The sequence below is a fragment of the Apostichopus japonicus genome, chromosome 9, assembly GCF_037975245.1.
Source record: "Apostichopus japonicus isolate 1M-3 chromosome 9, ASM3797524v1, whole genome shotgun sequence".
NCBI classification, from domain to species: Eukaryota; Metazoa; Echinodermata; class Holothuroidea; order Aspidochirotida; family Stichopodidae; genus Apostichopus; species Apostichopus japonicus.
The window spans coordinates 34,901,625-34,929,141 of record NC_092569.1 but is presented as its reverse complement, the minus strand read 5'-3'; the positions used below and the strand labels follow the sequence as shown (position 1 = coordinate 34,929,141).

Genomic DNA, 27,517 nt, shown 5'->3' with positions numbered 1-27,517 from the left:
AACACACCAATAGATTCACTGTGGTCGAGTGGTACGGACTTTGGTTCGTGACACAAAGATCCGGGGTTCGATTCCTACCTTCGCCTGATGAGTCCCAAAAGGACGAAACCGGTCGTAAAGTGGAATTTGTCTGGTGTGTTATTCTTTATGGATTTACTATATATCTGTCATACCAATTGCTATATATATATATATATATATATATATATATATATAGCAATTGGTATTGGTATCGGACACGGATATATATATATATATATATATATATTTCTATATCTATATATATATATAGAAATATATATATATATATATATATATATATATATATATATATACGACAACAGTCGTGTATGTAACTTAATTTCTTCCTAGCACGGTTGTGCGGTTTGTTGCTATGGCTACAGGCATGAAACTCGAGTGACAACATGCTGTAGGTTACCGTATAAGTATACTATGTAATGTACTTGTTCTACTTCCATGTATTGAACACTTTTGCAGCAGGAAGTGAACATCTGAATATTTGTGTATGTGTGTGGTGTGATGAGTGTCAAATCAAAATGATGAAAGCAGAAAACCCGAAAAAGAAGGACACGGATTAATTTATGTGTAAATATCTAACAAAGAGTAAAATTATATTGAACCTCTTTTTCAACAACAACAAATATTTCAATAACAAACTTCATTGTCATCCAAAGATTGTTAAAGTTCTTTATTTACAAATGTAAGTCTTACACACTGTTTGACTAAACTTTCTATTAGTGAATTAATATTTCTGAATTCTAACAATTACCTATAAAGCCTCATGTTCTTCTACAGCTGATACCTTGTAAATATGTTGTTGACCGAGCTAGCAAATTTAACGAACTTGTGACATTGAAAGTATCGCACAATCCAGCTTTCCATTACGGCACTTTACCTTATTTTGCACATTTCCTTGAATCTCCTCAAGCAAATAGTGAACAGGTGCTACACATAATTTTCGTATGCTAATAAGTCATTTTCTTAACGATGATACGCTAATCCAAAAAATACTTTCTTAATAAAACTAGTATGTTGAGGTCCAATAAAATAACATAGAATAACAAAGCTATGTGATGCCAAAACCTTTTCGTTTGATATTTGAGAGGATCTCATCACAGTGAAGGTAATCTGCTTTATTTAAGAGTTATAATCTGTATTACGAGGTGAAAGTGAAAGTGGTTCCTATTACAATTTCGCAAATTGTTTCCTTACATATGACTTCTGATATCAAAAATGTGTCCGTGCAACACAATCGATAAATTCACTATTAAATTCCTCATCTTGTGAATAGAAGGGTGTAGTATCTTTATCAACTACAAGTTTAAATTTGAATATCATAATCTGCTGGTTTGGGAAAATTGAACAAACAACCCTCATTCCCCTGTCATGATGTGGTCTTATAGTAACGAAACTTGAGTAATAAGACTCACACTTCAGTTCTTCATAATCTTAGCCTCTAGTGTTTTAATAATATGACCTGATTATCAAGTTCATTGCATGTTCTGAGGGCCAAATCGTCACAATCGTCACAAAGTAATTTTTTTAGATCCTTGGGTATCACGATTTTACAGAAGAAATGGTCGTGAATATCTGTAAGTAGAGCCTCACAACGGCTTAATTTTCATATCCACTGCTACAACAGAACAGTTGTATTCGAGAGTATTCCTTTGAAACAAACATATTCCTGTATCCCAAGGGTCACCGTAGATTCCATTCAACATAATAGCATGACAACCATTGAACCACCAGCCGCCGGGAAAGAATTCACTAATAGCACAATTTTGAAGAACTAAGTCATTGTCCTGATCGTAGGTAGTAAATTTCATATCTCGATGGTAATCCATGTAGTCATAATCTGTTTAATATAAAAGAGAGTTTTTATATTAAGCTTCTTTAAAAATTCATGAGAAGACTTTTTACAAACTTATCCATTTCTTTTTACAGTTATTGTTACAGGCTAACTGAAAAAAAAATAGATATGTCATATACTTTTCGGATGCAGTCTAAAGGCTTCCTGTAGCCTAAACAAGCATGAAACCTCAATTTAGCATTGTGTACCTTTCGATTTTAGTTGAAGTATCCCAAGAACTTCGTTAGCATTTGCATATTAGTAATTCCCCTTCGCACTCTTTCAAGCGTTTTAAGAGGTCTTGACAAATATGCTATGGCATTAAGAACAAACAACTATACATTTTACATTCAGTCAACAAAACCAGACTAAATTGAACTTGTCAGAGGCATGTTATATTCGCGGAAAAATACGTACCAAAGCTCCCTGTGTAACTTCCAAGCGTTATCTCGTATTTTGTTGCCTCGGAGCTAATTCTAAAAAGATTGTAATGAAGATATTCACTAGCATCATTGGTGGTGTTGAACCAAATTTCAATTCTGAGTTGATGATCTCTCTCAGCTGATATGACATGTATTTTCTCATTTCCAAGCCAGAAACTGGAATTGAGATCGCCAAATCCATTTCTGTAGGTTATCCAATCATTGAAAAATGACACAGAAGCATCAACTCGCCTCTGAAACAGCTGTATAAAAAAATAACCGCTTGTTTTAGAACGATACACAAGTTGAATATGTACAGTTTAACTGAAGGTGACAAGAGTTGCTTCTGGAAGAGATCTTATAATTGCTGAAATGAATTTATGCGACGACGAAAGAATTGGGAAGACTTCATGATAATTAAGAAAATACTGAAGTTGCTACTATTATGCAATTAGTTAATTCAATAAACTGTGCTTTCTTGTCTGCTTCCTATATGAACGTTACCTATATGATGGCATATTTCATGTAACCTACAAGGTTTTCAGAAGTTACTCAAGTGACGAACGTTTGGTATCGCTGGTCGAAATTTGACCCAGAGCGTAATATAAAGGGACTTATGCCGTCATTTGGTCAAGAATTTTGTTGCTAGTAGTAGCTTTTGGAACAATCTAGGATGGTAGTTAAAGATCGAAATGTAAGTGAATGTTAGATTAAGTGGAATATAATCAACATCAACGTCTTGTTTGCATGATCACAGGGTAATAGCAACTCCGCGGTTTGATTAGTAAGAGGACAGGAACATTACAGCGTGCGGCCACATATACTGAAAATGTGTTCCAGCAATAGTGTTACAGACGTATGGGATAATATTAATAACATAAAAGAAAAAGCATCTCCAAAAGAACATTTACGAGTTATGCGAAATGTGAAATGACAAGTGTCTTAGTTTCGTGAAGAAAACTTACCATCCAACCACCTTTGCAATAAACTTGGAATGGTTCATGTGCCCAAGAAGGTGGATGTATCGAATAAATGCCTTCTTCGGTGGACAAACCATTATAAACATCCTGACAGTTTGTGATTACTTGACAAGTCGTACCATTTCCCCAGTAGCTCTCTTTACACTCGCAAGATGAACTTTGACCTTTGCTCTGACATGTTGCATCATTACTGCAAGAGTATTCTTCACAGTGGAGAACATCATTTTCACATGTGCAATGTCTTGTGCAGTTTAAGTTAAGATGCGATGATCCGTTCTGTGCAGAAATGTTCAAGAATACGAGCAAGTCGAGAGAAAATGTTAACTCTGCTCAAATGAGACTTCATTTAACGGTTAATAATATATAATACATTAGTGGAAACTTTGACGTTATATTCATTGTCTTTTTAATCTGAACTTTAATGCCCCCCAAAAAATGGGATATCGGCACGTTGTGACTACTGCATTTTCTGAATGGTAGATATATTAACTTCAAACGAATCTTCAAATCAATTTTTCTGCCCAACCTAAAGATGTCATAAGTGATATCCGAATCTGACTAGTTTTAACCTATATAACCTTCAAATTACGTTTCGAAAAACTTCGTATTTCGTAAACGGTTAAAGAAAGTGAATTTTTCAACGGAATAAGTAAGAAGCCTATAATAGGAATAAGTATGGACACAAGAAATGTACGCGCTCGTTTAGTTATTGATATTGATGTTTTTTACACTCTCTAAAAGAGATCTTCGAAAAACGTGACACATGCGAAAAATGACAAATGTCGAGTTATGTGAAAATACCAAAATGACTCCCATGAACGAGTGGTAGCATCCGCATTCATACAACGGTATGCATGCTCCATCTCTGATAAGGAATCCATCTGGACAGACACACGTATAACCTGGTTCATCGTCACAGCTTTTAAAACAACCATTGAGTCCATCGGGATCATCGCACGTAGTTTGGCATGAACAGTGCATCCATATCATGTTGGCTGGGCAAGATTCTGAAGTGAATGACATGTTCAAGTCGGCGGTCGTAACAATTGCCCTTTACTATGCAATCAACAACATGGCGGTTCTTTCAAATGCTCACCTGGCCAAATGTTTACAAAAATTTGAAATTCCGAACGGAGATATTACATCCCAGAAGAAGTCTCTTAAGTATAATACTGTAAGAATTATTTTTAATATCATTTTGAGAGGTAACAATCAGAATATCGTTACTTGTAGCTTTACCACTTCAGTTTGTTTCTGACATGTAAAAGGTCAATTAAACCGAGGTTAATTCAGCACATTGCGAAGAATGTCTGTTGTGAATGGTAATGTTATTGGTTGGCTATTATAACATATTCTGATTGAGATATGAAACTAAGCTAACAAATATGCACACATGTTACTGTTTAATCAAATAAAGTAAGTTACAATAGTGTCTTACCGTCTAAGTATTATATAGATATTTGAGAAGGCCAGGCGGTAGGGAATACACGTATGCCTATCTAATTCTTACAATTGTTTCTCTAATTGTGAACTAAAGTAATTGTAGACTTAATGGTATACATTTTTAAATCACCTGTTGTAGGCATCCGTGTTGTTGATAGCACAGTTGTACTTGTAGCTGTAGTTGTCGATGGCGTTTCAACGGTTGACGTTAATAAACGTATTTCCTCCGTAGATGGCATCGACGTTGACTTGATTTCACCCACTGTTGTTTCTTGTTTAATTCTCGCACCTGAAAAGGGTAATGGTCAGTGTTAGTTGCTGTCCAATCGTTTTCAATACATGTTAATTCTTTAAACCATCGAAAATAAGATAAATCTATATCAACTGTAATAACTTCGAACAAGTGTATACAGACTAAATAACTAATACTGCCGTATGTTTGTTGCTCAGATGAACATTCATCATGTATCAGCTGATGAAGATGCATGGGAACTAACGTTTCTGACGAAACAACTGTAGTCGTAGATAAATTTGATGTTAATTCTATCACTTAATCATTCAAGCTCTAGACAAAACGAAAAACCATCACGTTACCTGTTGAGACCATCGATGCTGTTGAAAATTCATTTGTGCTGATGGTTGTCATGTTATCGCTTGACCGAAGTAATGTTGTTTCATCTGTTGAGTGCATGGTTGTAAGTAGTAATTTACTCTGTGCTGTTGCTAGTTTATTGATTGATCTAATGATTGATTAATTAAATATCACATTTGTTGATATTTACAATCATAACACTAAGTTTTAAATGGTCCCGTAATAATTAAAAAAATAGACACATGATAGGACGTTAGCATACGATTATAAAATATTTACCTAACAATCTTAATACACAACATTCTTAATGTTTAATTAGTCCAAGCCGTGTAAAACCAAATTGTTCTTGACGTTCACATTGTCGACATAATAATGATGAATACCAATCTGTTTCATGACTGAGTCAAATAATTAAAAAAGTACACAACATGCTGTATCGTTACCTGTTGTAGGTATCACTGTTGTTGACAACAAACTTTTGGATCGTGTTGTCATTTCATCAGTTGACGGTAACATTCGCACCCCATCTGTTAAGTATACTGTAGTAGCTGATTGGTCACTCATATCCGTTCCCAACGAATTTGTTGTTGTTGACGTTTCACCGGTTGACATAAATGATCGCATTTCATCAGTAGAGTGCATCCATGTTGATTTGATTCCACTCAGTGTTGTTTCCGTTTTTGTTCTCTCATCTGTTAACGACAATGATTAGTGTCAGAGGTTTTTCTATCTTTTCCAATGTATACTTGCCTAACTCTTTATATCCGATACATTAATATCTAACCATCTAAGAAAAAATGTAACCTACCTCGTCAAACTGTCAGAGATATAGAATTAGAGATGTTTCCCGAGAAATATTCGAAAGAATGTTCCGATAGCAAAGTACATATTCTTAATACTTATCAGCTTGTTGCGTTCTTACTTTACGTTGTGTTGATATTATCCCCACGGTTTATGTCATGAGTGAGATGGTGTATTATACTTGTATTTTGGATTCATCAATTGTAGTTGTAAAATACTATAGCCATTATAACTAATGACTTTGTAAAAGTCAGTTTTCGATACATGAAATCATGATATGCAACTTACAAACATATACAATTATTTCGAGCATTTCTTTTGACTCATTACCATTTGGTTAACATAACGATATACGAAAGCAAATAGTGTTGTCTATATTAGTATTCAGACATTTCAACTAGGACGTAAAGATTAACTCAATTTGATGTCGGTGACTCTGCCTACAAGAATTAAACGTAATATACAACTTAAATTAAGTATTCTCATACAATACTCCTGATATACAACCCGGCAACGAGAACTCATATAGGGCATTTCGTTTGACGTATTACCATTCTTTAACATATATTACAACGCTATACGGTGGTAAATAAAGTTTGTTTACACAATTATATGTACAAAGTAAGTTTTATATTAGTGAGTCTGTTTAAAGAAACAGATAACTGAACATCCGCTGCCATCAAAAAATTAAGTGGTTCGTCTGAAACGAAAATATGCATATATATTTCCTTCTAAAACAGATTTATTTGATGTCTTGGTGCTCTTTCTTTCTTTCCCTTTGGGCCAGTACTCAGAGCGTTGGATGCCAAATAGAGTTTATAGTTAGAGAGGATGGTTGTAAATATATCTTCACTACAACTTCCCATGAATAAGCAAAGCGTTTAAGTAAGATTCAGTCATTTCAGGATTCTCTATATATTCACGAAATAGTTCATAATAATTACTATTATGCATATGACATATACGTTTGAATATAATATGTAAATGAAGCTTCAAATTAAATTACTGTTCCTTTTGCAGTGCAAAAAAAAAGTCAGTTTTTACTTCGATACATTTATTACTTGTCTACACTTATAACTTCTTAGATTACTTAAATAGCAACTATTACTTACCGATACTCGGTATTACCTCCATTTGATTGCTGCAGTTACCACCACAAGGCATAACGGCATCTTTTTTTGTGCACTTGAAAAAAGCTGAAATCATAAGAACTGTTAGTTTAAAGATCATAATCGAGCAGTTACATAACAAATATTTGCTACAAGTATAATAACTGATCCGTGTTTGCTGATTCATGCTTTTTTTTTTTAATTCACAACGTCAAATTAATGAGATAAAATGTTAGATCTACTTTCCGTTACTCTACTTACCAACGCTTCCCGCCATCGAAGAATAAATGCAAATACCAAGAAGGAAGCAATGAAAAATACACGAAAACTGAATTCCACTCATCTTCTTTTCTCAATGTTTAGTAGAAACTAAGAGTTTTTCTGGATAATTCCTTGTCAAGCTCATCAATGTTCTAAGTTACTTTGAAAACCCTCGTGTTGCTACGCAGATATCGAAGTTTTCGGGAACACACAACCAATCACGTGATTCAAGTTCGGCGTTATTGTTAATGTTAACATTCGCCAAAAAGCGACAAAAGAAAATGGAAAACAGCCACGCTATTGATCGAAAGATGTTGACGTCTTTTGGAATACAATATGAAGTCTACTTGTTCAGAAGTATACGCAGAGACATAATATTAAAAATCTATGATATATAATCAATAAACAGACCTAATTCTTTATAATTGAATTAATGATTTTTTATTATGTCTTATATTTGTGATTTTTGGGGTCGTTATTTAAGAAAACGTATTTTTTATATTGTTTATATTGTAACTCACTTTTTGTAACATCAACGAGGGCTCTTGTTTTTCACATCCGACCTAGATTGAATGGAAAGATTCGCCGCGTTGATTAGGAAATAACTGCTTGTGTACGAAATCACTAATGTTTATGACCTTAAAATATATCATGAACAATTTTGTAGAATTACCAACGGTTTGGATTTCTGGCAAATTAGATTAGCGGAACTTCCGCAAACGAAGAAAAATCTTCCGCAAACAAAGAGTAAAAAATAAATGAGCAGTACGAATGATTATGTTAGACAACATTTCTATAGGATCTGAACTAACATTTACAAATGACATTAAATTGACATAAATATGAAGAGAAAAATATTCTTTGTGAACGGTTAAAGTTGAAACGTTAATTTTTAACCGACAATCACATTAGCCAAGATGTAATGTTTACAATATAACCAGCAACAATATTACGTTTGAACAACATTACGGCAGCTTTTCTAATATTCAATACTTTATAACTGTTGGAAAACGTTTTTAAACACGGGATTCCACTGATGTTCTATGTTATATAGCGAGAAATTACTTCGAAGCGTTATTGAACGAGAAGTACGATCTGCATTCCAATTTTAGTATAAATTTTATTCATTTTTATTGACTTTGTTTATGACTATCCAAATTCAAAGTGATTATGCAATGTTCACATTCAACATATAAGGAATATTCGTTTAACTGCAATAACAAGTCATGATTACTCAGGATACTGAGTGAACGTTTGTAAAGTACAGTACCGCCCTGCCCATAATAACTAAACAACTGGCTGAATGAAGGAACAATGATAAATCCCAACGACAAATTATGATGAGACCTAATTAAGTGGACCATGAAGAAAACAGGCCATTAGTCACTGCGACCACCATATACCAATACCTGTTCGCCATTCATTCATGCCACATATATCACTAAAATTGTTATGCCGACACATACGTATGCAGCCAATTTAAATAAATATGAATAACATACCGTAATTGTTAAAATAGCTATTTTAACAATTATGTTGTACTTATTAGTATTACTAGTCCTATATATTGGAGGGCAATATATATGATTACACATTCGTGACTAAATCATTGAGACATTGTAATTCCAAAACAAAGCTCAAACTACATTTCTAAAGGCAAATCATATCGCCCGAACAAATAAAAAGTTGTTCACTTGTTTCAATCCCCTCATAATTTACAACGCCATCAGATTTCCATACGTAATTCGTAGCAACATCTAAAACAGACCTATATATATATATATATATATATATATATATATATATATATATATAAATATATATCTATATATATATATATATATATACATACATATACATACATATATATATATATATATATATATATATATATATATATATATATATATATATATATATATATATATATATATATATATATATATATATATATATATATATATATATATATATATATATATATATATATATATATATATATATATTGTTACGATCAACTCGATCAAGGCCAGAATACACCTCCCCTTGGGTTCACAACTCAAATGACTAAACAGCACACTGTAAAATTTAACTTTAAATATAACAATAAGTATTTATTTAATTGTGTGTTCAAGGTAGTTAAAATCAAACAAAGATCATTTATCAATATCTAAGCAGTTTACACTAAAACAGATTTAATAAGTTATACTATAATTTACTCACGACCTGGTGTGTGCCGCGACGCGAGCGCAGTGACAAAAGGTCCTGACGAATATTCCAGCGAAACTTGTAGACGGACGAATGTCCAATATTGAAGAAATCCAGCTCTCAACTTGATGACTTCCACTTCGGAGGTCGACTACTAATGAATGTCCAAGTTGTGCTTGCAGCTTGTTTATCCTTGGATTCCTGTCCTTGGGTAACTCAGAGGCCACAATAAGTAGTGCTGACTGGCACAGAACCGAAGACGGCTACACAACGATGGGCGACTTCGAAGCCGGTAAACTTGTAGCAAATCCACCAATAAAAAGACAGCTATAACTTTACTGTCAAACTAAGTGAGTATTTGCTCACACTGGAATTGTAGGATTCACTTGAGCGAGAGGTTATTAAACTCCTGGAGCCAAGATGGTTAAAAAACTCTCGATCTCAAATTATCAGGTGCTTATATAGCCTTTTCACAAGTCCAGAAAGATCTTGAAATGTCCATCCATTCTAGGAGCATCTTACAGTAGCTCCAGCTCAGTTCAACCAACCCAAAAGGTCACTTCACCTTTCCAGGAAATCCTCACCTAGTGTTCTAAAAATAGCACAGGGGATGTCCCCTTGGCGGCACTCCAATGTTCTAGCTTGTTCCAATGTGTACTATTGAGATGTTCTACATTGTTCTCAAATGTTCTAACTCTTCTAGAAGCTTCTCAACTTTTCCAAATATTCTGCACACACCAGATATGCACACACACCAGGCAGTTCTATACTATGATTCTTAGATTAATTTATAATATTCTATGATATTGATTTATAATACAACTAATTGTTGCAAAAATCATTCAAATTATTGAGATTACTTAGGGGCCTGTAACAATATATATATATATATATATATATATATATATATATATATTTATATATATATATATATATATATATATATATATATATATATATATATATATATATATATATATATATATATATATATATATATAGTACCAGCAACAGTTGGTTTCATAGCACAATTGTACAATGGTTTGTACTATATATATACTAAATATGTTCTATCATAACGACTGTGTGTGTATGGACGCCTTGAACCATTGTATATATATATATAGCCTATATATATATATATATATATAGCCTATATATATATATATAGCCTATATATATATATATATATATATATATATCTAGCCTATATATATATATATATATATATATATATATATATAAATATATATATATATATATATATATATATATATATATATATATATATATATATATATATATATATATATATATATATATATATATATATATATATATACATATATGTGCAAAGAATGGACACTAACTGCAAAGAATGCAGCAGCCGCACCACTGACATCAAGAAATTGTTCCAAGTGAAAAGCAGACTGGATGCCTTTCACTTTGGTAGCTGCCGCAGGGCGTATTTTATTGGGGTTAGCATCCATGACTCTTCTTCTAGTTGAAAAAGGTATCAATTTGTTTTTACTTATGTTTATTTTATATTCGTGCCAGGCATTGACAAAGAATATTTCGATTTTTAAATTCCTCTACTATTTCAGACCGATTCACGGAATGTGCGTGAATTGCATTACTACGATGACGGCTGAATTGACGCTTGTATTGATATGACCTTGAATAAGCAATGCAGCCTCTACTACGTAAGACAATTCGCATTTAAGGGACACAAACTTGTTTGACGTCCGTACAGGGAGAGGCTTAATGGGTGAGGCCTACAGGGTTGAGTGCCACTCGCCTGTGTGATAGTTTTCTGTCTTAGAAAAATATGACACTATCATTACAATGACTTCAACTACATTAAAGTGTGTTATAAAGTGTTAAATATTGCAAGAAACTTTGGGAACGGGGTAGTTACTTTTTCCCGTGGTCCCAATTGCTACGGTCTTGTATATATTAACGATATCAAACATTTACAAATAAATATTAATACTCGTAGGTAGGTATATACATTTATCTGATTTCTCAGTAATCTTTTATTAAAGACAAAAATCCAGTGCCGTACTACTTACGGAACTTTGTCTAGAAATGTCAATAACTGACTCGAAGTGAAACATATTTCTGTGCTTAGTGGGCATATACCTAAAGAGAGAATCCTCCTGAGAAGCAGTCTTAACGTTGCGCTGTAACATAAAGTAACCGGACCAGTATCATATATGATAGCTATTTATTTTCTTTGGTTAATTTTCCTTGCCGTCCCAGTTTTGGCCCTTGAAAATGTTTTGTGTGTGGGAGGGACAGTTTTTCCTCTACCTCTGGCTACGCCACTGTCAGCTAAATAATACTATGGCGTAGAGGTGCTGGTACTCATATAATTATTCATGCAAAATCATCACTGACAGTTGTCTCCGTTGGCCGAAACTGTTCGTAACCAACCCTCGGGCCTCCTGAGAAATGGGGGCCACTGTTAAATGAACCACTTAAATATCTTATATAAATGAAAAATATTTTTCCTTATAATTTACAGCCATTATTGATGTAATTCTTACAGTCAATAAACAAATTAGTCAAAGCCCAGTGTAACAGATGAAATGTTTATTCAATCAGATGTGAGGATACTCGATTCCGCAAACAGGATGTCACGTAGGCATCATAAAACAAGGAAGTATTGTTCATATAGCGTACCACTGACCAACTTCGAATGTTCCAAACTGTGTTAAGTAGATATTTGTACATACATATTGATAGTATACGATAGATCATACCGTAAATTTCACGGTATATAAGATGTATTGTACTAGTTCATGCATGTTATATAGTGCTTATTAGTAGTATCACTTCCTGTCCTTTCGATACTGCTTTAATTTTGCCTTCCAACCAAAAGCGAAGTAACTTAGCTAAAATAATCACTCATACATGTTTCTTAAAATATCGGTAATAGCAGCTTAACCAGAACAAGTAAATCAACATTCCTACTAATTTCATCGGCTTACTAGCATTGACGTTTGGCACACAACTACATAACTTTAACATAAACCACACTAAATGTATTGTAGATTAAAAGTGATCATTGTAATTAATATTCGTTTAAAAACAAATACATTTACATTGATTGAATTGCAATACCGTTGCTGTCGTTGGAACTAGAGGCACGATAGTCAATAAGCATACAGTAGGTGGTATGCTGTATTTATCGGAACAAGGACAACTTAACATAAATGCAACTGAAGCTTACTGCACTATTGACTGAAAGTTCAAGATATATATAGCTGTAAATAATATTAAGTTGGATTGCGCATGTCGAATAGTCTTCTTTACACACAAGCCAATAATACCATAGATGTGCAGCACATTTGTATAAGCTGTTCACCAAATCATATTTCAAATAAAATGATGGCATTAATGGACATCCATACTACTACGGTCATTTCAATAGGGTGTTGGTAACCCCTAAATAGATACCCTGTGTCATTTGCCATTTTGCACTTCATCGAACATATTTTCGCATGTCATTTATACAAACTCGAAATCATGGAGAAGTGTTTCAAAGTTTGTTTGACTGTTTTGACGATTTGGAACTCGTTTGGAACAGAAATGGTAAGTCTTTCTATTGTTTAATATATTTTATATTTTACTCCATTGAATATTTTCTGTTTCGAAAAAAATAACATAAGTTGCATCAATGTGTTGTTGAGCTAACTCTGTTAATGTTAAATTATGTGACAAAGTGAAGAGTTAGCGTCTTCGAAATAATAGGAAAATATCGATAAAAAATCCTGATAAATTACAGTTAGAAGGCCTTCAATTAGAAATACTCAGAATTTTTAACTTCGCGAAACGACAGCAGTGTTTCGATAAAAATAACGAAACGTCTTTTAATTTAACCACATATATTGGAATAAAAACAAAAGATTAGCTCTAATCGGTTCTTCTTTGCTTATATACAGTATTCTTTAAAATTTGCTCACATGTAAAATACTTAGAAGAAAAGCTCATTCATACATCTCAAACGTGTTTTCGTTACACACCAATTTTTCAAAGTCAATCAAGTTTCGTGATAAGGCCAGGAAAAAGTAATCCTTTTTTCAAACTTATGAGTATATCGTTCCCAACATATCCTTTACAGCACATCTGTTCACAAGGTTTCCCTCCAATAGCCAACCCTACCTTTCACAGATCCATACCAACACGTTACAACACTCCATTCATATTAACAATTAGTGAGCTTAAATTCAAATGTAAATCATTCTAGCTCATAAATGTATACTCCATATATATATACATAATATTGGCTACGAGTACGATAACTAAAAACAAGAAATTCATTTATTTCAGCGATAACTTAATACTATACAATAACTTTAAAAAACAAAAGTTCTTCTTATTAAAAATCCAATCATGAGATTCCCTTTTGAAACAGAGCGATATTCGATAAGCTTTGTATAGTTAAATGTTTTCAATGTTTTCTTTATATTTGTGATAATGCCTTGCTTTTATTTGTCGATATAAACTACATACGAATTATTTGGTTTTCATCTGCGTAAAGGCAACTTCCTTTGTCAGCTCTGTTATTTTGATATGATTTCCGAACAGACATTTTATTGCTCGTCTTTGTCCGAGTTATCCTGATGAATACATTAAAGCAACATATGCGTTAACTAATCTAAAACAAAACAATTTCTATGTGATAATCCAATCACAAAGATGCTTAATTGGGTAACTACAGTAGACAAACTATAATGACAAGGTACATCCTTTAAATCAGAAATCTATAACTTGAAACTGTTGTTCAGGTTTAATCAAATTAGAAGAAATGCTCAGTTGTACGTTTGATTATATTGTTTGAACTATCATCCAAACACGAAAGTTTCAGATATAAATTTCTAAAGAGCACCTACATATTTACTTCCTTTACATGCTCATAGAGATCTCTTTAATAGATATCGTTATATGTGTGCCAAAGTTTTAAAAAACAGTCTTCAACAAAAAAAAGGTACTTTGAAATGTATTTGAAAATATCATATTATTCAAGGAAACAAAGTTGAATAACAATAAATCCAACTGGTGTACACGTCAATCTAATTTAAAACTAATTTATGGAAACTTAAATTAATGCTAAAAATAGAAAACTTAGGTTACACGGATTTATCGCAGAACGAATTATCAAAGATAAAATACTTCCACAAAGCCAGAAAAATAACAAATGCTATTTTTCAGGTAGTACGTTCTGGTTTCAAATTGCTTACATTAAAGCATGGTATGATACGCGATCATGAAAATGTCTCCGGCGGTTTAAGTGGCTAGCTTCTAATTTTTCTCTCTTTTTGTGTTTCTCATTTCCTTCAGTTACGCTATATATTGTAAGAGATTCCAAAGAAATATAATCCCAATAATCCGTTATTCTAAATATGACGGATATTAGAGCAGAACAACTGTAAGGCATGTTCCTTTATTTTATTTGAAATGATAAAGTTTGTAAAGAAAAACTTTTTTTTAAAGTGACAGTTAAATGAGGCTGAATTCGTTAATGATTATGTCGAGAAGTAATATAACTTGACCAAAGGTAACTCCTTGATACCGACTCATACCTAATGTCGTATTACAATGCCAAGATAAGAGGGAAATTAAAAGGAAAAAAGAAGATTTTGATTCCGAATGGGAAACTTAATTGAGATATATTTAGATATCGTTAGCTAACTAAAACAGTAACAGAAAATGTGCACATCCCCATATATGGTCATATGGCATTCAATTAATTAATTTAAGAAAAAGTAACATACCTTTTCTTTTAACGTACTTTTATGAACATTAAGCTGTTTTTACTTTATTTTTGATTCTTGTGAGTTAAAATGAAACACCTGTAAAGTATCGCATTATTTGTCGAATGTGTGCGACTTGATTAACTGTGTATTCCTAATTAACGTGTCGCGCTATTATAATAAAATGTGCAACGACGTTAACGATTTAGTGATAATAATTACAACTAATATTATTGTAAGAACATTGTTTAAAATTGATACTGTTATTAGACGATCTGTAATTTGAATAAATTAGAAGATTAAAACGATTGAAAGTCTCTTACCAATGGAATAGACGTTATAAAATCATACTCAAAATAAAATCGTAGTTAGATGTTTCGTTAGTCTTTGTGTAATCAATCCAGACAAAAAAATAAGACAAAAAAAGCTGCATAAATGCCTTATCATATAAAGACAATTGCACGGAGGAGTTGTATATTTTTTCCATTTAATCAGTTTTGTTACATTATAGCTTCAAATTTAGGCTGTATTCTGGACATAGTGCGCAAGGCAAATCTAAAATTTCACCCGATCATACGAAAAACACTAAAGGCTAATATTACTAGCGGAATAACTCAGTGTAGATGCAGAGAACGTTTATATACTTTTTAAAAAATAAAATGATTCTTCTTCTAGTTGATCGTCTTTTAAATAATTATACTTTTCAATTTATAGCTTTGTTGTTTTTGTTTGTCTTTTTTTCTTTATTTACTAAGACATAATCTATAACAGTAAAAAAACAGAGAAATAGGAATACAACATAATTGGAGTGAGAAAATTCTCACCAAAATTAAATTACATTTCATTTTTATTAAAAAAAAACGTTGACACAATCCAGTTCACCAACATTCTAATGACAATCCAAAGTGATGTTTTCTGTCAAATATTGGAATATTTAAGGCTAGTTCACCATGCAAAGAACTAAATATCTACTGCATATATTAACTAAAACTGTGCGAAATAGTGTATTATGTGTTAACGTATTACCTGGAAAAAGACTACTACGAGAAAGACAGATAATCATTCAGATCCTTTAAGTTATATTCTCTAACCACAAATACCGTAGTTTATTTTGATTTTCACACAATGTGTTCATTTAAGTCGTGGCGATAATGTAAACGTTCTTGTAACGTTTAATAGTCTAAATTTGAAATACAGTAATTAAATGTAAAACCAACGCGAAGATATTCTCATGCATGTCGTCTTTCATACTTAATGACCAGACTACTTATAATAGGACCACTGAAAATGTACTCAATCTATAATATGTATGCGATGGAAGTAGTCACCGCTCCCCACCCATACTCTCGCTCTTCGCTGCCCTCAATCAGTGGACTTACACCCTCCCTTTCTGATGTGGCTATTCGGTGAAGTACAAAACGTAACGTTTCGTAACATGTAATATAATTCAGTATACAAAGGAAACTCCCTATACTTAACAAAACCATCGATGATAGACTTTTAGAAATTAAACAACATAAAATACATTACACTGTATTTAAAGGTCTCTTTTTCTAACACGTTGCAAAAACTAGAAAGTATTATAATCATAACATTTATCATTACTCACTGTATGGTAATAATTCGCTTTATATGTTGAAGGATATCTAATTAAATTCCTTTTTATCATAATTTGTGGTTATCGTTCGAACGAGCACTGTATTCAAAGGAACAAACATACTCAGCGTTTGGTTAATAAACACAATTTTTCATACAGATAAAACAATGACGTCGAACACCGTCTGTGCTTCCTGAATAACATTATCGACGACAACAAAACGTTGGCTATATCCCAAACAAATCGCCTTGACCGCATCAATCTTTTTGTGGAGATAGTATTATACCGTGCACTTTACTCTGTTGGCAACAGCAAAGTATAAAATGTAGATTTTAATTTTTTTCATGACTTTAGGTAGTGTGATACTATTTTCTGTATCTAGAGCCATATTCTTCTATTATTCATATTGATCTAAAGATTGTTCTCTGGTTTATTTAGAGAATTGTATAAATTCACTACTGGAGATGCTATACAATATGTTTTTGTCTTGACAGATAACATCGTCAATTCATAAAATGTGAACTGTCATATGCTCGGCTGTTCTAACATGTCTATGTCATTACTATTTGGAATTAACAAACACAAATACATGTGTTTGTTTAAGCTGCTTCCGATCTTTCATACTTTTACAAATTTAAAGCCGAGTATATGTTCAAATCTTATCCACTATGGCAGAGCAATATCACGTTATGGAATTTTGGTCATGAATGACTTGGTCTGAAAGAAAAGAAGATTAAATTCCTCGTGTCTTCCGTAACTTCCTCTTTTTAGTTTGTCCTTTCTGTTGACATTCTTTATTTCTTGCAATTTTTATCATCATCATGATTATCATGTTATAAAAGATACAATTTTAATGCTAAACGTCGATTCTTCTTACTGCACCACGTAGATTTGTCGAAGTAGCGTTACTAAGGTTGTTTTACATTTTGCATGGTAGATAAGAGTTTGAATGGCGGTGAACCAAAAATGTACAGGAAGAATATTTTTGTCGTCATGTGAGGGTTCAAAACAGGGGCTTCTGTAAAGATTTCACTTATAATGAAATATGGGCCACAATCATATGCAATGATCATGTTATTTGTTTCGCAATATTTCAGTATGCATGACCAGCATGCGTTTTGATGTGAGTAGCCAAATGTCTTCCATCTTAACTTCCCGTCATTGTGGGATATAATTCCGCCAGTGGGAGACTTGATCAAGTCCAATCTAGTTCGATGTTATTCTCTGTAAAAGGACAACAGATTTCCAATTTGACCCTTTTCACAGTTTGTGTGTGTGTAATACGTGTGAGAATGACTTATATTGTTGGAGCCAATTCCAATTTCTGCTCTTAATCATTTTGCTGTGCTTCGTCGATTGTAAGAAGTTTAAGGCCGTTCTATTATGGTATGTGAACAATTTTCGTGAGCAATTTTGGGTCAGCATAGTTCAAACGTGATATCCACAACATTTACCAGGTTTATCAGAGGAATATATATATATTTTTTTTACGTTTTCGTTCTATCACTGCATGAACATAAACTACGAAGTGCAATGCTGTTGGTTCTTTGTCTTGCAATAGAGCATAGTTTATTCCTAGCAATAAGTACAACAATCAATTGTTCATATTAAGCTCGTGACAGTGTTTCCACTTTGAAGAAATTCAACTTTCCATCATTATAAAGAACTATGTATGCTATAAGAAGGAGCATAAGGCAAGAAAAATAAGGGATAGGAGGAAAGGAATTGACATCGTTATCCTGCCTATGACATATCTTTCAAACAAACAAAAATGGATAAACTGATCTTTAGTGCCAATTAAAACTAATGTTGCGCCGATAATCGTTTCTGATATCGGAATCAGCCGATATTGCAATATCGGCTGCATATTTGTATCGGTAGAATTTAGCCTCATTGCCAATAACGGCAAATCGATATTGATCATTTGCTTCGTCTTTCCCAACAACAAAGCCACTTCATGTTTATTGCTGTGATTTATGAAACTTTTCTAGCTGGTCAAACTAGCACGGCGCAAGTTCTGAAAATATTTACCGCTCTAATGATATAATAATCTGTAAGCCTACCAGTCAGGCTACCTAACGCTACGTATTTAGCAGTCTTTGTAGCGCTTTAAAGTAAATTTTACAAGTCTATGTGACTTTATGTATATAAATACAGTAGTAGCTTATCACACTAACTTGCACAGTGCATCTGAGTCTTCAGCTGAGAATAACATTTATAACACCTGGACACCCCCTACTGAATCATTCCAAAAATTGTGTATCTTTTAAGAAGCTGCAAGGAGTATCATGGATGCATTTTGTTAGAACATAACTGTTGAAAAGATTGTATTTTGAGAATCAAGTTTGTGTATCACAATTTGTTTTCGGTTGGTTAACGATTAATGCTAATTTTGGCTAAGCTTAGTTGTCAGTATAGCCGGCAAATGGTAGAATATACTTTTTACGGAAGTTAAAAAAAAATAAAGAAACTATTGTGGTTTTGGTTCTGTTAATTACTAAGAGTAGTGAAAGTTCTTAGCTAGGATACGCTCATGTCTTTTCTTCATGAAGTCAGTTTTATTCATAACTCGATGTCATATTTTGCTAAGAAATTCGTGGCTCTATGTGACGACATTTTGTATAAGACTTGCAGCTTAAATTTTTAGCGTAGTGGGTCAAACAGAGTAACGAATCGTTCAACAGAAGTAACAGGAAGAATGGACTTATGTTTTTCCAAGAACAAAATGCTAGCAAACGGTTGCCATCTTGATGGGGACTATGATCATTCAGTTAAAAAGAGGTTAGGGCAAATGTTATAGAATAGGCACAAAGGAATTGTCAAGTGGTTACTGTCTATGAGTTGTGCAATATATTATTTTACGATAGGCGATTATATTTCTGATACTTTATGTATTAAAGTATGACTTAAAGTGCGATTTGACATTCATTATGTCTGTTTAGAAATTGTAGGTTTCGGTATGGGGCCGATATTGAGATTGAAATATCGGATATCGGCCAGGACCGATATTGGCAATATCGGCACAACACTAGAAATATGATTTCAAATAGAAGCTTAGCTGAGCTTCTGCAGCGCTGCTACAATTGTTTAGTTAGTAAGATATACACATCTATGGATATGAACTTACCTTACAAGTAAAATGACACTTTTCAAAAGAATGTTTTAATGTCAAAATATAACTTGAACAAAGAACATATGTCTGCATTAGGCAATTGCAACACAGCTGTTAAGGGAAGCAGCCAGCTATTGCCTTTGTTCTTCACGTACGTATCATGGGCCAGAGTGGCTGTAAAACCGGAAAAATGCCAGTACTATAATGTTTCCTTGAAGAAAGTTGTACTCTCTAAGTGATCATTGACCTGTGCTTTCGATATGAAATATAGACAAAAGAAAAATATCATTGAAAGTGGTGATCCAGAGAATTAACCAAAGTAAAAATCGACTTTACTCTTAAACTAACATATTTTGGACCAGTTTGCGAAAAGTTCTTTCCCTCAAACTGGTTTGATTAACATTAGATTTAATCTGTCCTACTTTCCGTTGACTGCAATACTCTGTATGTCTTGTAATGTATTCAGTCAATATATTTTATTACACAGATAATCGTCAGTGCCGAGGGAAGATCTTCAGGTAGGTGTATTATTTATATCATATGATTTATCTTATAATAAGAAGTAACCTCTGTAAGTTATATCACTTATGTATTGTAAACGTTAACACCTCAGTTGGGCAACTTGAGTGGCTGGAAATGTTAGCTTTGTAATGGTCGCTCTTGACGTTTTGTTTTTCAATCGTGTTACTATTTCCGAATATCTATTTCGAGGTTGATTTCCACTGAGTAGTATACTTTCGATCTTTTTTTATCCTACGTCCCACATCGATATTTTCTCAGGTACATTAAACAAAAGGGATTTGCCTGTTTTCGTAAGTCTTTTGATTTCACTTGGATATGATTGATAACTACGGAAGCTTGGTTAAAAAGAAATTCAAATTTCCATTGCAGGCTGAAAACTAATCACATATAATGATTCAAAACAGTTACATCTGAGAATTCAATAATGATTACCTCATTAGATGTTAGTCGTGATATCTTCGACTATATGGTAGTTGAGTAATAGTTGATATTTAAACTGATGTATTGCCTTAATTCGCTTACAATTAACTAAAAAGTCTTATTGTAAAAATAATAATATTAATAACATTCGGTTCATGTAGCGCTTTTAAACAGCGATAGGTTTCAAAGAGCTTTACAGACGTTATATTACCCCTGTTCAATGATATCCTGGCCCAGAGACAATCCAACCAGACAGCTGCAGCTATATATTGCGCCTAATGACAAGTTACCTCACATGTACCCATTTAACCCCTGGGTGGAAAGAAAAAATTGAGATAAAGCATCTTAGGCGATTTTTTTGTTAGCTAAAATGATTTTTCAGTCACAATAAATGATAACTTTGCTTACTTTCCATCCAGGTTCTTCATACTTTGTTTTTCAACAACCTGCGTATCCGAGAGATTGCAAAGAAGTATCGAATGCATGTTCCTCTACCCACAATACATCTGGAGTGTATCTTATTAAACCAGATGGCCATCCGGAACCGTTTGAGGCTTACTGTGATAATGATCTTGATACTGGTGGATGGACGGTATGGCTGATTACTTGATGTCTTCTTTTCAACTTTAAATAGTTTTGTACAAATTTCCTTCAGATTCTGATTGCAGCAATATATAGCGATGCAATACAAAGTCATTATTTCAAATAGAATCTCGCTTTTTTATTAGAAACGAAAGTTTGAATCAATTATTGTTAATATTGTTGAATTTAAGTACCAGATTGTACTTAGGTACAGTGTAGTTCTTCTTCCAAGGGAACTGCAAACATCTAGCCCAAACTACAAACTGAAGTTAGAAATATAAGTATAAGTATTTCTGTGTAATAGCTGTGAGCAACAAATCGCATTGCAGTAGGGAACAAATAATAATAATTCAATCACGTCCTAGTTAACGCTTAATTTCTTTGATATTCTTTGAAGGTATTACAGCGACGAGGATCGGATTCTGTAAATTTTAGTAGAAGTTGGAAAGACTTTAGAAATGGCTTTGGCTTTCTAGGGAGTGACTTTTGGATCGGAAATGACAAAATTGCCGTCTTAACAAGTCAAAAGCGATACCAACTGCGAATGGACTTTGAGAACGTTGCTGGAGAAACTTACCATGTAACATACGATGAGTTTCGTATTTCAGATGAATGGGGGGATTATTATATATCTAGTTTGGGAACATTCGAAAGATCAGATGGTAAGTGTCTTTTACATTATTATTAAATATAAAGCAGAACAAAATAAAAAAAAAATCGTGATCATTCATTAAATGTCAAACGTAAACGTGCAGAAAATGAAAGGTTTATTCTGAAAACGAAGATATCTTTTGGAAGTAAATTTGGCATGTCAAATATGTTTTGAAGAAACTGCTACAATATTTATAGTACGAGTATACATATAGTATATCAGCTAGTACAACGGCGCTACAATACATATCGTGGCAATTACAATATGATATGATATGAGTGCAAGTAAAAGCTTTTAGTGCGAGTTTAAACACTTAATTTTGCATCAGTGTCCATACTAGAATTCCAAAATGCCTCCATTAGCCAAACGGTGTGATTACGCACTCACTACAAGGCTGCTTCGTACTCAAACCAACCGTGGCTCTGAACTAGGAACCGTTCCTAACGTTAGTACAACAGAACGTTTACAATTATACCAGGTTCATCTCCCAGTTTGATCAGAACAACCAACGAAAAGAAATTTAATGTTGTTATTAATTATCATTGTTGTCAGAAAGCAGTATACTTACACCGAGAGAACTCGGAAACAGAAACAAGCCATGACAACCTGGTTTCAGACTAACTGCACAACAAATGATGGTGTATTTTATCTCGTTATCAGAATAAATATTAATATTAATGTGACTAGGGAACGGCTACTACCTATTTAAAATGTTCTACATTTATTCGAGCAGCTTCTGAGTGTATGTTCCATTCCTTTAACCTTCTGACAACTACGTATTTAAGTAATGAAGACAGACTATTCTATGCCACATGTCATATTTGTCGTGACTGTACCAGGTTACTATTATTTTCATTTCTTTTTCTTCCCTGTTCTCTAGGAACAATCCCTGAATGGTGTCCAGCCAATGAGATATTTAGCGATGAGACCTGTGAGAGGACTTGTGACGACCCTGATACTTGCATCTCAGCTACCTCTCGCACAAAATCAGAGCAATGTGTTTGTGTCGGTGATTATCTGAGACAGCAAGAACAATGCATCCCTCTCAACCAATGCAACTGCTTCGTTGCTGACAAAGGAGGTGTACTAATGGTCAGTACGGTTCTTTCATTTTAAGTGCTTGCTCTTAATGATTTTTTCCACATAATAAGAAGCAAATATTTTACTTACATTTAGTCAGGAAGCACAAGACTACTCCTTCAGATGTCATTCCCTTATAAACCTTACACAAAAATGCACGGATACTACTAACGATAGTTTTATGGTGAGAACCAATTGTTGGCCTAATGTATAGTCGCGATAGGCCGTTTTAATGCAACATTTGACAAAAATGCAACATGCTACCTTTTCATGGCAAACCCCGTGGACCCCTACATCGGAGTTGGCTTCAAAGACCACTTGTCAATAAAAACATTACATTTACAGATAATCGAGTGGCGTGCATCCTGGTTGGGGAGGGGCCGTTTACCCATTTTTTTTTTGGGGGGGGGTCTCCAGATAAGTCAAAACTGTCAGTCGAGGGAAGTATTACGTTTAGTCAGGAATCACGAGGCCACTCCCTACAAGTGTGCATCCACTCATACGCCTGACACAAACATCCATAGATACTTTTTTCACAGTCTTGCGGTTAGAATTATTTGTAGGCCTAATATATAGTCGCAATAAGCCGTTGAATGCAATATTTGCAGACACTTTTTATAAAGGCGGATCTCTTCGCTCCCTACATCGGAGTTGGCTTCAAACACTTTATAAAACTTTCATAAAGGTCATACCTATTCCTAGATCATTCGAGAGGATTTATCATTGGCCACCTACCGTTGAAATCCTGTACATTTCACTGTGACAACCGCAAATTCATAATTCATTTTAGTTGTAATTTTTTCTTTTTGCTGTATATCTTAAATTAGGAGGGCCACTTTTACATCAATTCAAGATGTACACGGAAATCAACTTGTAGGAACAACCGGCTTGTAGATGAGAGTTACCAGTGTGGTAGTCACGCAACCTGTGCTACGAAGAGTGGTGTCCGTAAATGTTACTGCAATACAAACTACCAAGGGGACGGAGTGACGTGCACAAGCCTCCCAAAAGATTGCCACGAGCTTTATGTTTCCGGTACACGCAGTGATGGTGTTTACACCATTTACCCTGATGGTTGGCCAAGCGGCATTCAGGTTTACTGTGAGATGGGAAGTAACGGAGGAGGATGGACGGTGAGTTACACGAACATTTTAGGATTTAAATTCTTAACTTCCTAACAGTATACTTTACTTTACTCAAAATGATGCACTGCAGATCTCGTGGAGATGAACTTGACCATTTAAGGAAGAACCAAAATCAAGAAACAAAACACTATTGCAAATTATCTCACTTTCACAGTATCCATATCTTTGTTAACTATCTAACGGCGTTGAATGTTATGCTCTTGCGGATAACTAGATTATAAAGCTGGATTCACTTTTTCTTATTTCATAGGTTTTCCAGCGACGATCGAGTGCCTACGTTGACTTTTATCGTGGTTTGTCGGACTACAAGAACGGTTTCGGTAATAACAATCATGACCACTGGCTAGGTAATAAATATATCCACTCTATGACCAACCAGAAAACTTACCAGCTTCGTATTGATCTAAGGGACTCCGGCTCATCATCAAAATACGCCGTCTATTCGACTTTTAGGATTAATAACGAAGCAGACAAGTATCGACTATCAGTTGGATCACACAGGGGAAATACAGGTGAGTAATTGATGGTTCTAATCATTGACGCAAACATAAATCTGGACCGATTACGTGAATTAGGAGAGGCAACTAACAACTAATGTCCTGATCTCATAGCTACCGCATTCCTGGCTAAATGATATATAAGTTCAAGGTTCACAGCAATTTTAAATTCCAAACATTGCTATTTTCTTTCACGCGTTTGAAGTACAGCTGGAACTCACGTAGGTTTAAGGACTGTATACAATGTGTACAGACATGAGAAGCAGACGATAAGATCCGCTTTTCATTGGCAACACAAGTCTCTTGGCCGTGTTTGCACGTAACAAGCACCTAACAATATATAAAACTATGGCAGTAGATATTATAATAGTAGCCAGTGTCCATGTATTTCTGACACAGAGAAAGTAAATCTCAACATCACTATCATCCCAACCTAAACGAGTATTCTGAAAATTATCGTAAATGTCTGTTGCCTTGCCGCTCGCTGTTGTCTACCAAGCTCGCATCATTTCAAACTTACAAAGGGGGTTAATATCATTTTAGTAGTACCTGGAAGCATGCCACGTGTGCCTTCTCGTTACTGTATAGTGTGACTTTAAGTGGTAAGTATTTTCGATGATTCTCATATGTGAAAACTTTGAGGCGCTATTGAAATTTAATCATGTTATGTGTAAAGTCATCTAGGGTTTATCATGCATAGAACATTGAAATAGAGGAATCAAAAATGATTTATTTGAAATATTCGTCTGTATAGATTCGATAAATTTTAATCAATCAATCAGTCTGTTCAAAGAAGTTATACGTACGAGACTAGAAGTACATGTCGATAAGAACTAAATAATAAAAAGACGATAATCAATATCATTCAAGATTTTCATAAGTGTAATACATCGAATTTTGGTTACTTTGTCGAAACCTCAAATATTAGCTACTACATTAATAGTAAATTCCGTTTATACAATGTCGGTTCTATTCTTCACTTAAAAGTATTGATTTCATGATTTGTATATAGTGTAATTTCAATCTACGTTTATAGTCCAACGTGTGAGCTCAGGTTGAAAGATACAAAACTTACACAGTGTTATAGATATAGGTTAAAGAATTGACCAATCGATGACTATAACACCCTGCATACCCTGTAAACAGTAGAACAGGGTGATATTATTCAACAAACAAGAAATTTATAACTACAGTTTTGACAGAGTAGGAAACTAATCAGTTGTGAACTTAGAAATAACAATCAAATAGTGAAATGAATGAATAGTATTGTAAATACTTGCGGATGAATAAATATAAATAAAGAGCGATATTAGCGACTCTTGTAACCCAAACCTAGTATTTGGTTAAAGTGGTTTCCCCATCTGTATTCTACTCCTGTTGTGGTGCTGTATTTCAAACGGAACAACAACAAAAATATATAAAAACTCCCTTGCAAAGACAAAATACCACCTTATGTATCGTAAATATTGAAAACAAAATACACAACATTCGGGGAACTGACGTTTTCATGTTGGTAGGACAAAAACGCACTGCCCTCTATCTAGCATCCGATATTGGATTCGTTCAAAGTATATAAAATGACCGATTTATTTACTCTTTCTTGTTTGTTGCAGGTTATGATAGTTTGTCTGGTAGCAACAATAAACCGTTCAGTACAAAAGACCGGGACAACGATGGATGGAGCAGCTACGACTGTGCTGAGAGACACAGAGGAGCATGGTGGTTTTATGAATATTATCGCTGTAGGGATGATTATTCTGCTTCTTACTGTCGTTCTGACTGTCCCAGTCATAGTTACTATTGTGAATTGTTTCCCGATGGCAGCGACAACTGCGCTTACTGCGCTTATTCTCACCTCAATGGAGACTACGACGGCTCTACTCGAGGAACGCACATGTTCTGGTATAGTTCTAGTTTGAACAGTTATGGATGCAACCTTCAATACACAGATATGAAAATACGGCCTGTGTAGACAAAACACTGTTTAAATAACACATCACCCAAAATAGCAGGTTTTACTTAGAAAGTAAGAAAAAATCGACACATATCTTTGATCATCGGACAGCTGGACGTGCCATAGACAAGAAAGAATAAGAAAATGCAACATAAATTACAATTAATTATTAATTAATTTTCTAAGGGAATGAGAAGATATTAATTGAAATTTATGTCAAATTATTAATATTACCCGCTTACTGTTGTTTGATAGTTGAGTCTCACAAAAGAATAAAAAATAAAATAAAGTAAACTTGTGCATTTTCCTTAATTTGTTGCATCCCTCGTAGATCAACCCTCACCCTCCCAACCCCCCCCCCCCCCACAAGTAATAATAGTTGGTTGGAAATGGACATTTGCAAGTTGTTTCTTGACGATTCTTGGTTTCTAGGACATATAAACACACATTTCAAATACTTATATGTTTATATGAAGTCATTATCAGGGTTGCCGTCGAACTACTCACAAAA

General features: G+C 33.8%; 2 protein-coding genes across 3 annotated transcripts; one reads left to right on the top strand and one right to left on the bottom strand.

Annotated features, from left to right (window-relative positions):
- Nucleotides 1-378: 378 nt before the first annotated feature.
- Nucleotides 379-8,425, bottom strand: LOC139973678 (uncharacterized). 2 transcript variants are annotated; one of them, XM_071980506.1, is made up of 9 exons: nucleotides 7,479-8,425; nucleotides 7,221-7,304; nucleotides 5,751-5,999; nucleotides 5,310-5,393; nucleotides 4,846-5,004; nucleotides 4,074-4,279; nucleotides 3,258-3,548; nucleotides 2,288-2,555; nucleotides 379-1,876 (listed from the first exon to the last, which is right to left on the bottom strand). In XM_071980506.1, the coding sequence occupies exons 1-9, from the start codon at nucleotides 7,558-7,560 to the stop codon at nucleotides 1,626-1,628; spliced, it is 1,674 nt and encodes a 557-aa protein (XP_071836607.1). In that variant the 5' UTR covers nucleotides 7,561-8,425; the 3' UTR covers nucleotides 379-1,625. The 2 variants fall into 2 exon arrangements, with proteins under 2 accessions (XP_071836607.1, XP_071836608.1); XM_071980507.1 differs by having other exon boundaries at nucleotides 8,000-8,425.
- A 2,619-nt stretch (nucleotides 8,426-11,044) lies between these two features.
- LOC139972967 (uncharacterized) lies at nucleotides 11,045-27,266 on the top strand. The gene is made up of 8 exons (XM_071979284.1): nucleotides 11,045-11,164; nucleotides 20,642-20,672; nucleotides 21,516-21,688; nucleotides 22,076-22,340; nucleotides 23,211-23,422; nucleotides 24,238-24,543; nucleotides 24,806-25,067; nucleotides 26,666-27,266. Exons 1-8 carry the CDS (start codon nucleotides 11,045-11,047, stop codon nucleotides 27,022-27,024), a joined length of 1,728 nt encoding a protein of 575 aa, XP_071835385.1. The 3' UTR covers nucleotides 27,025-27,266.
- Nucleotides 27,267-27,517: the final 251 nt, after the last annotated feature.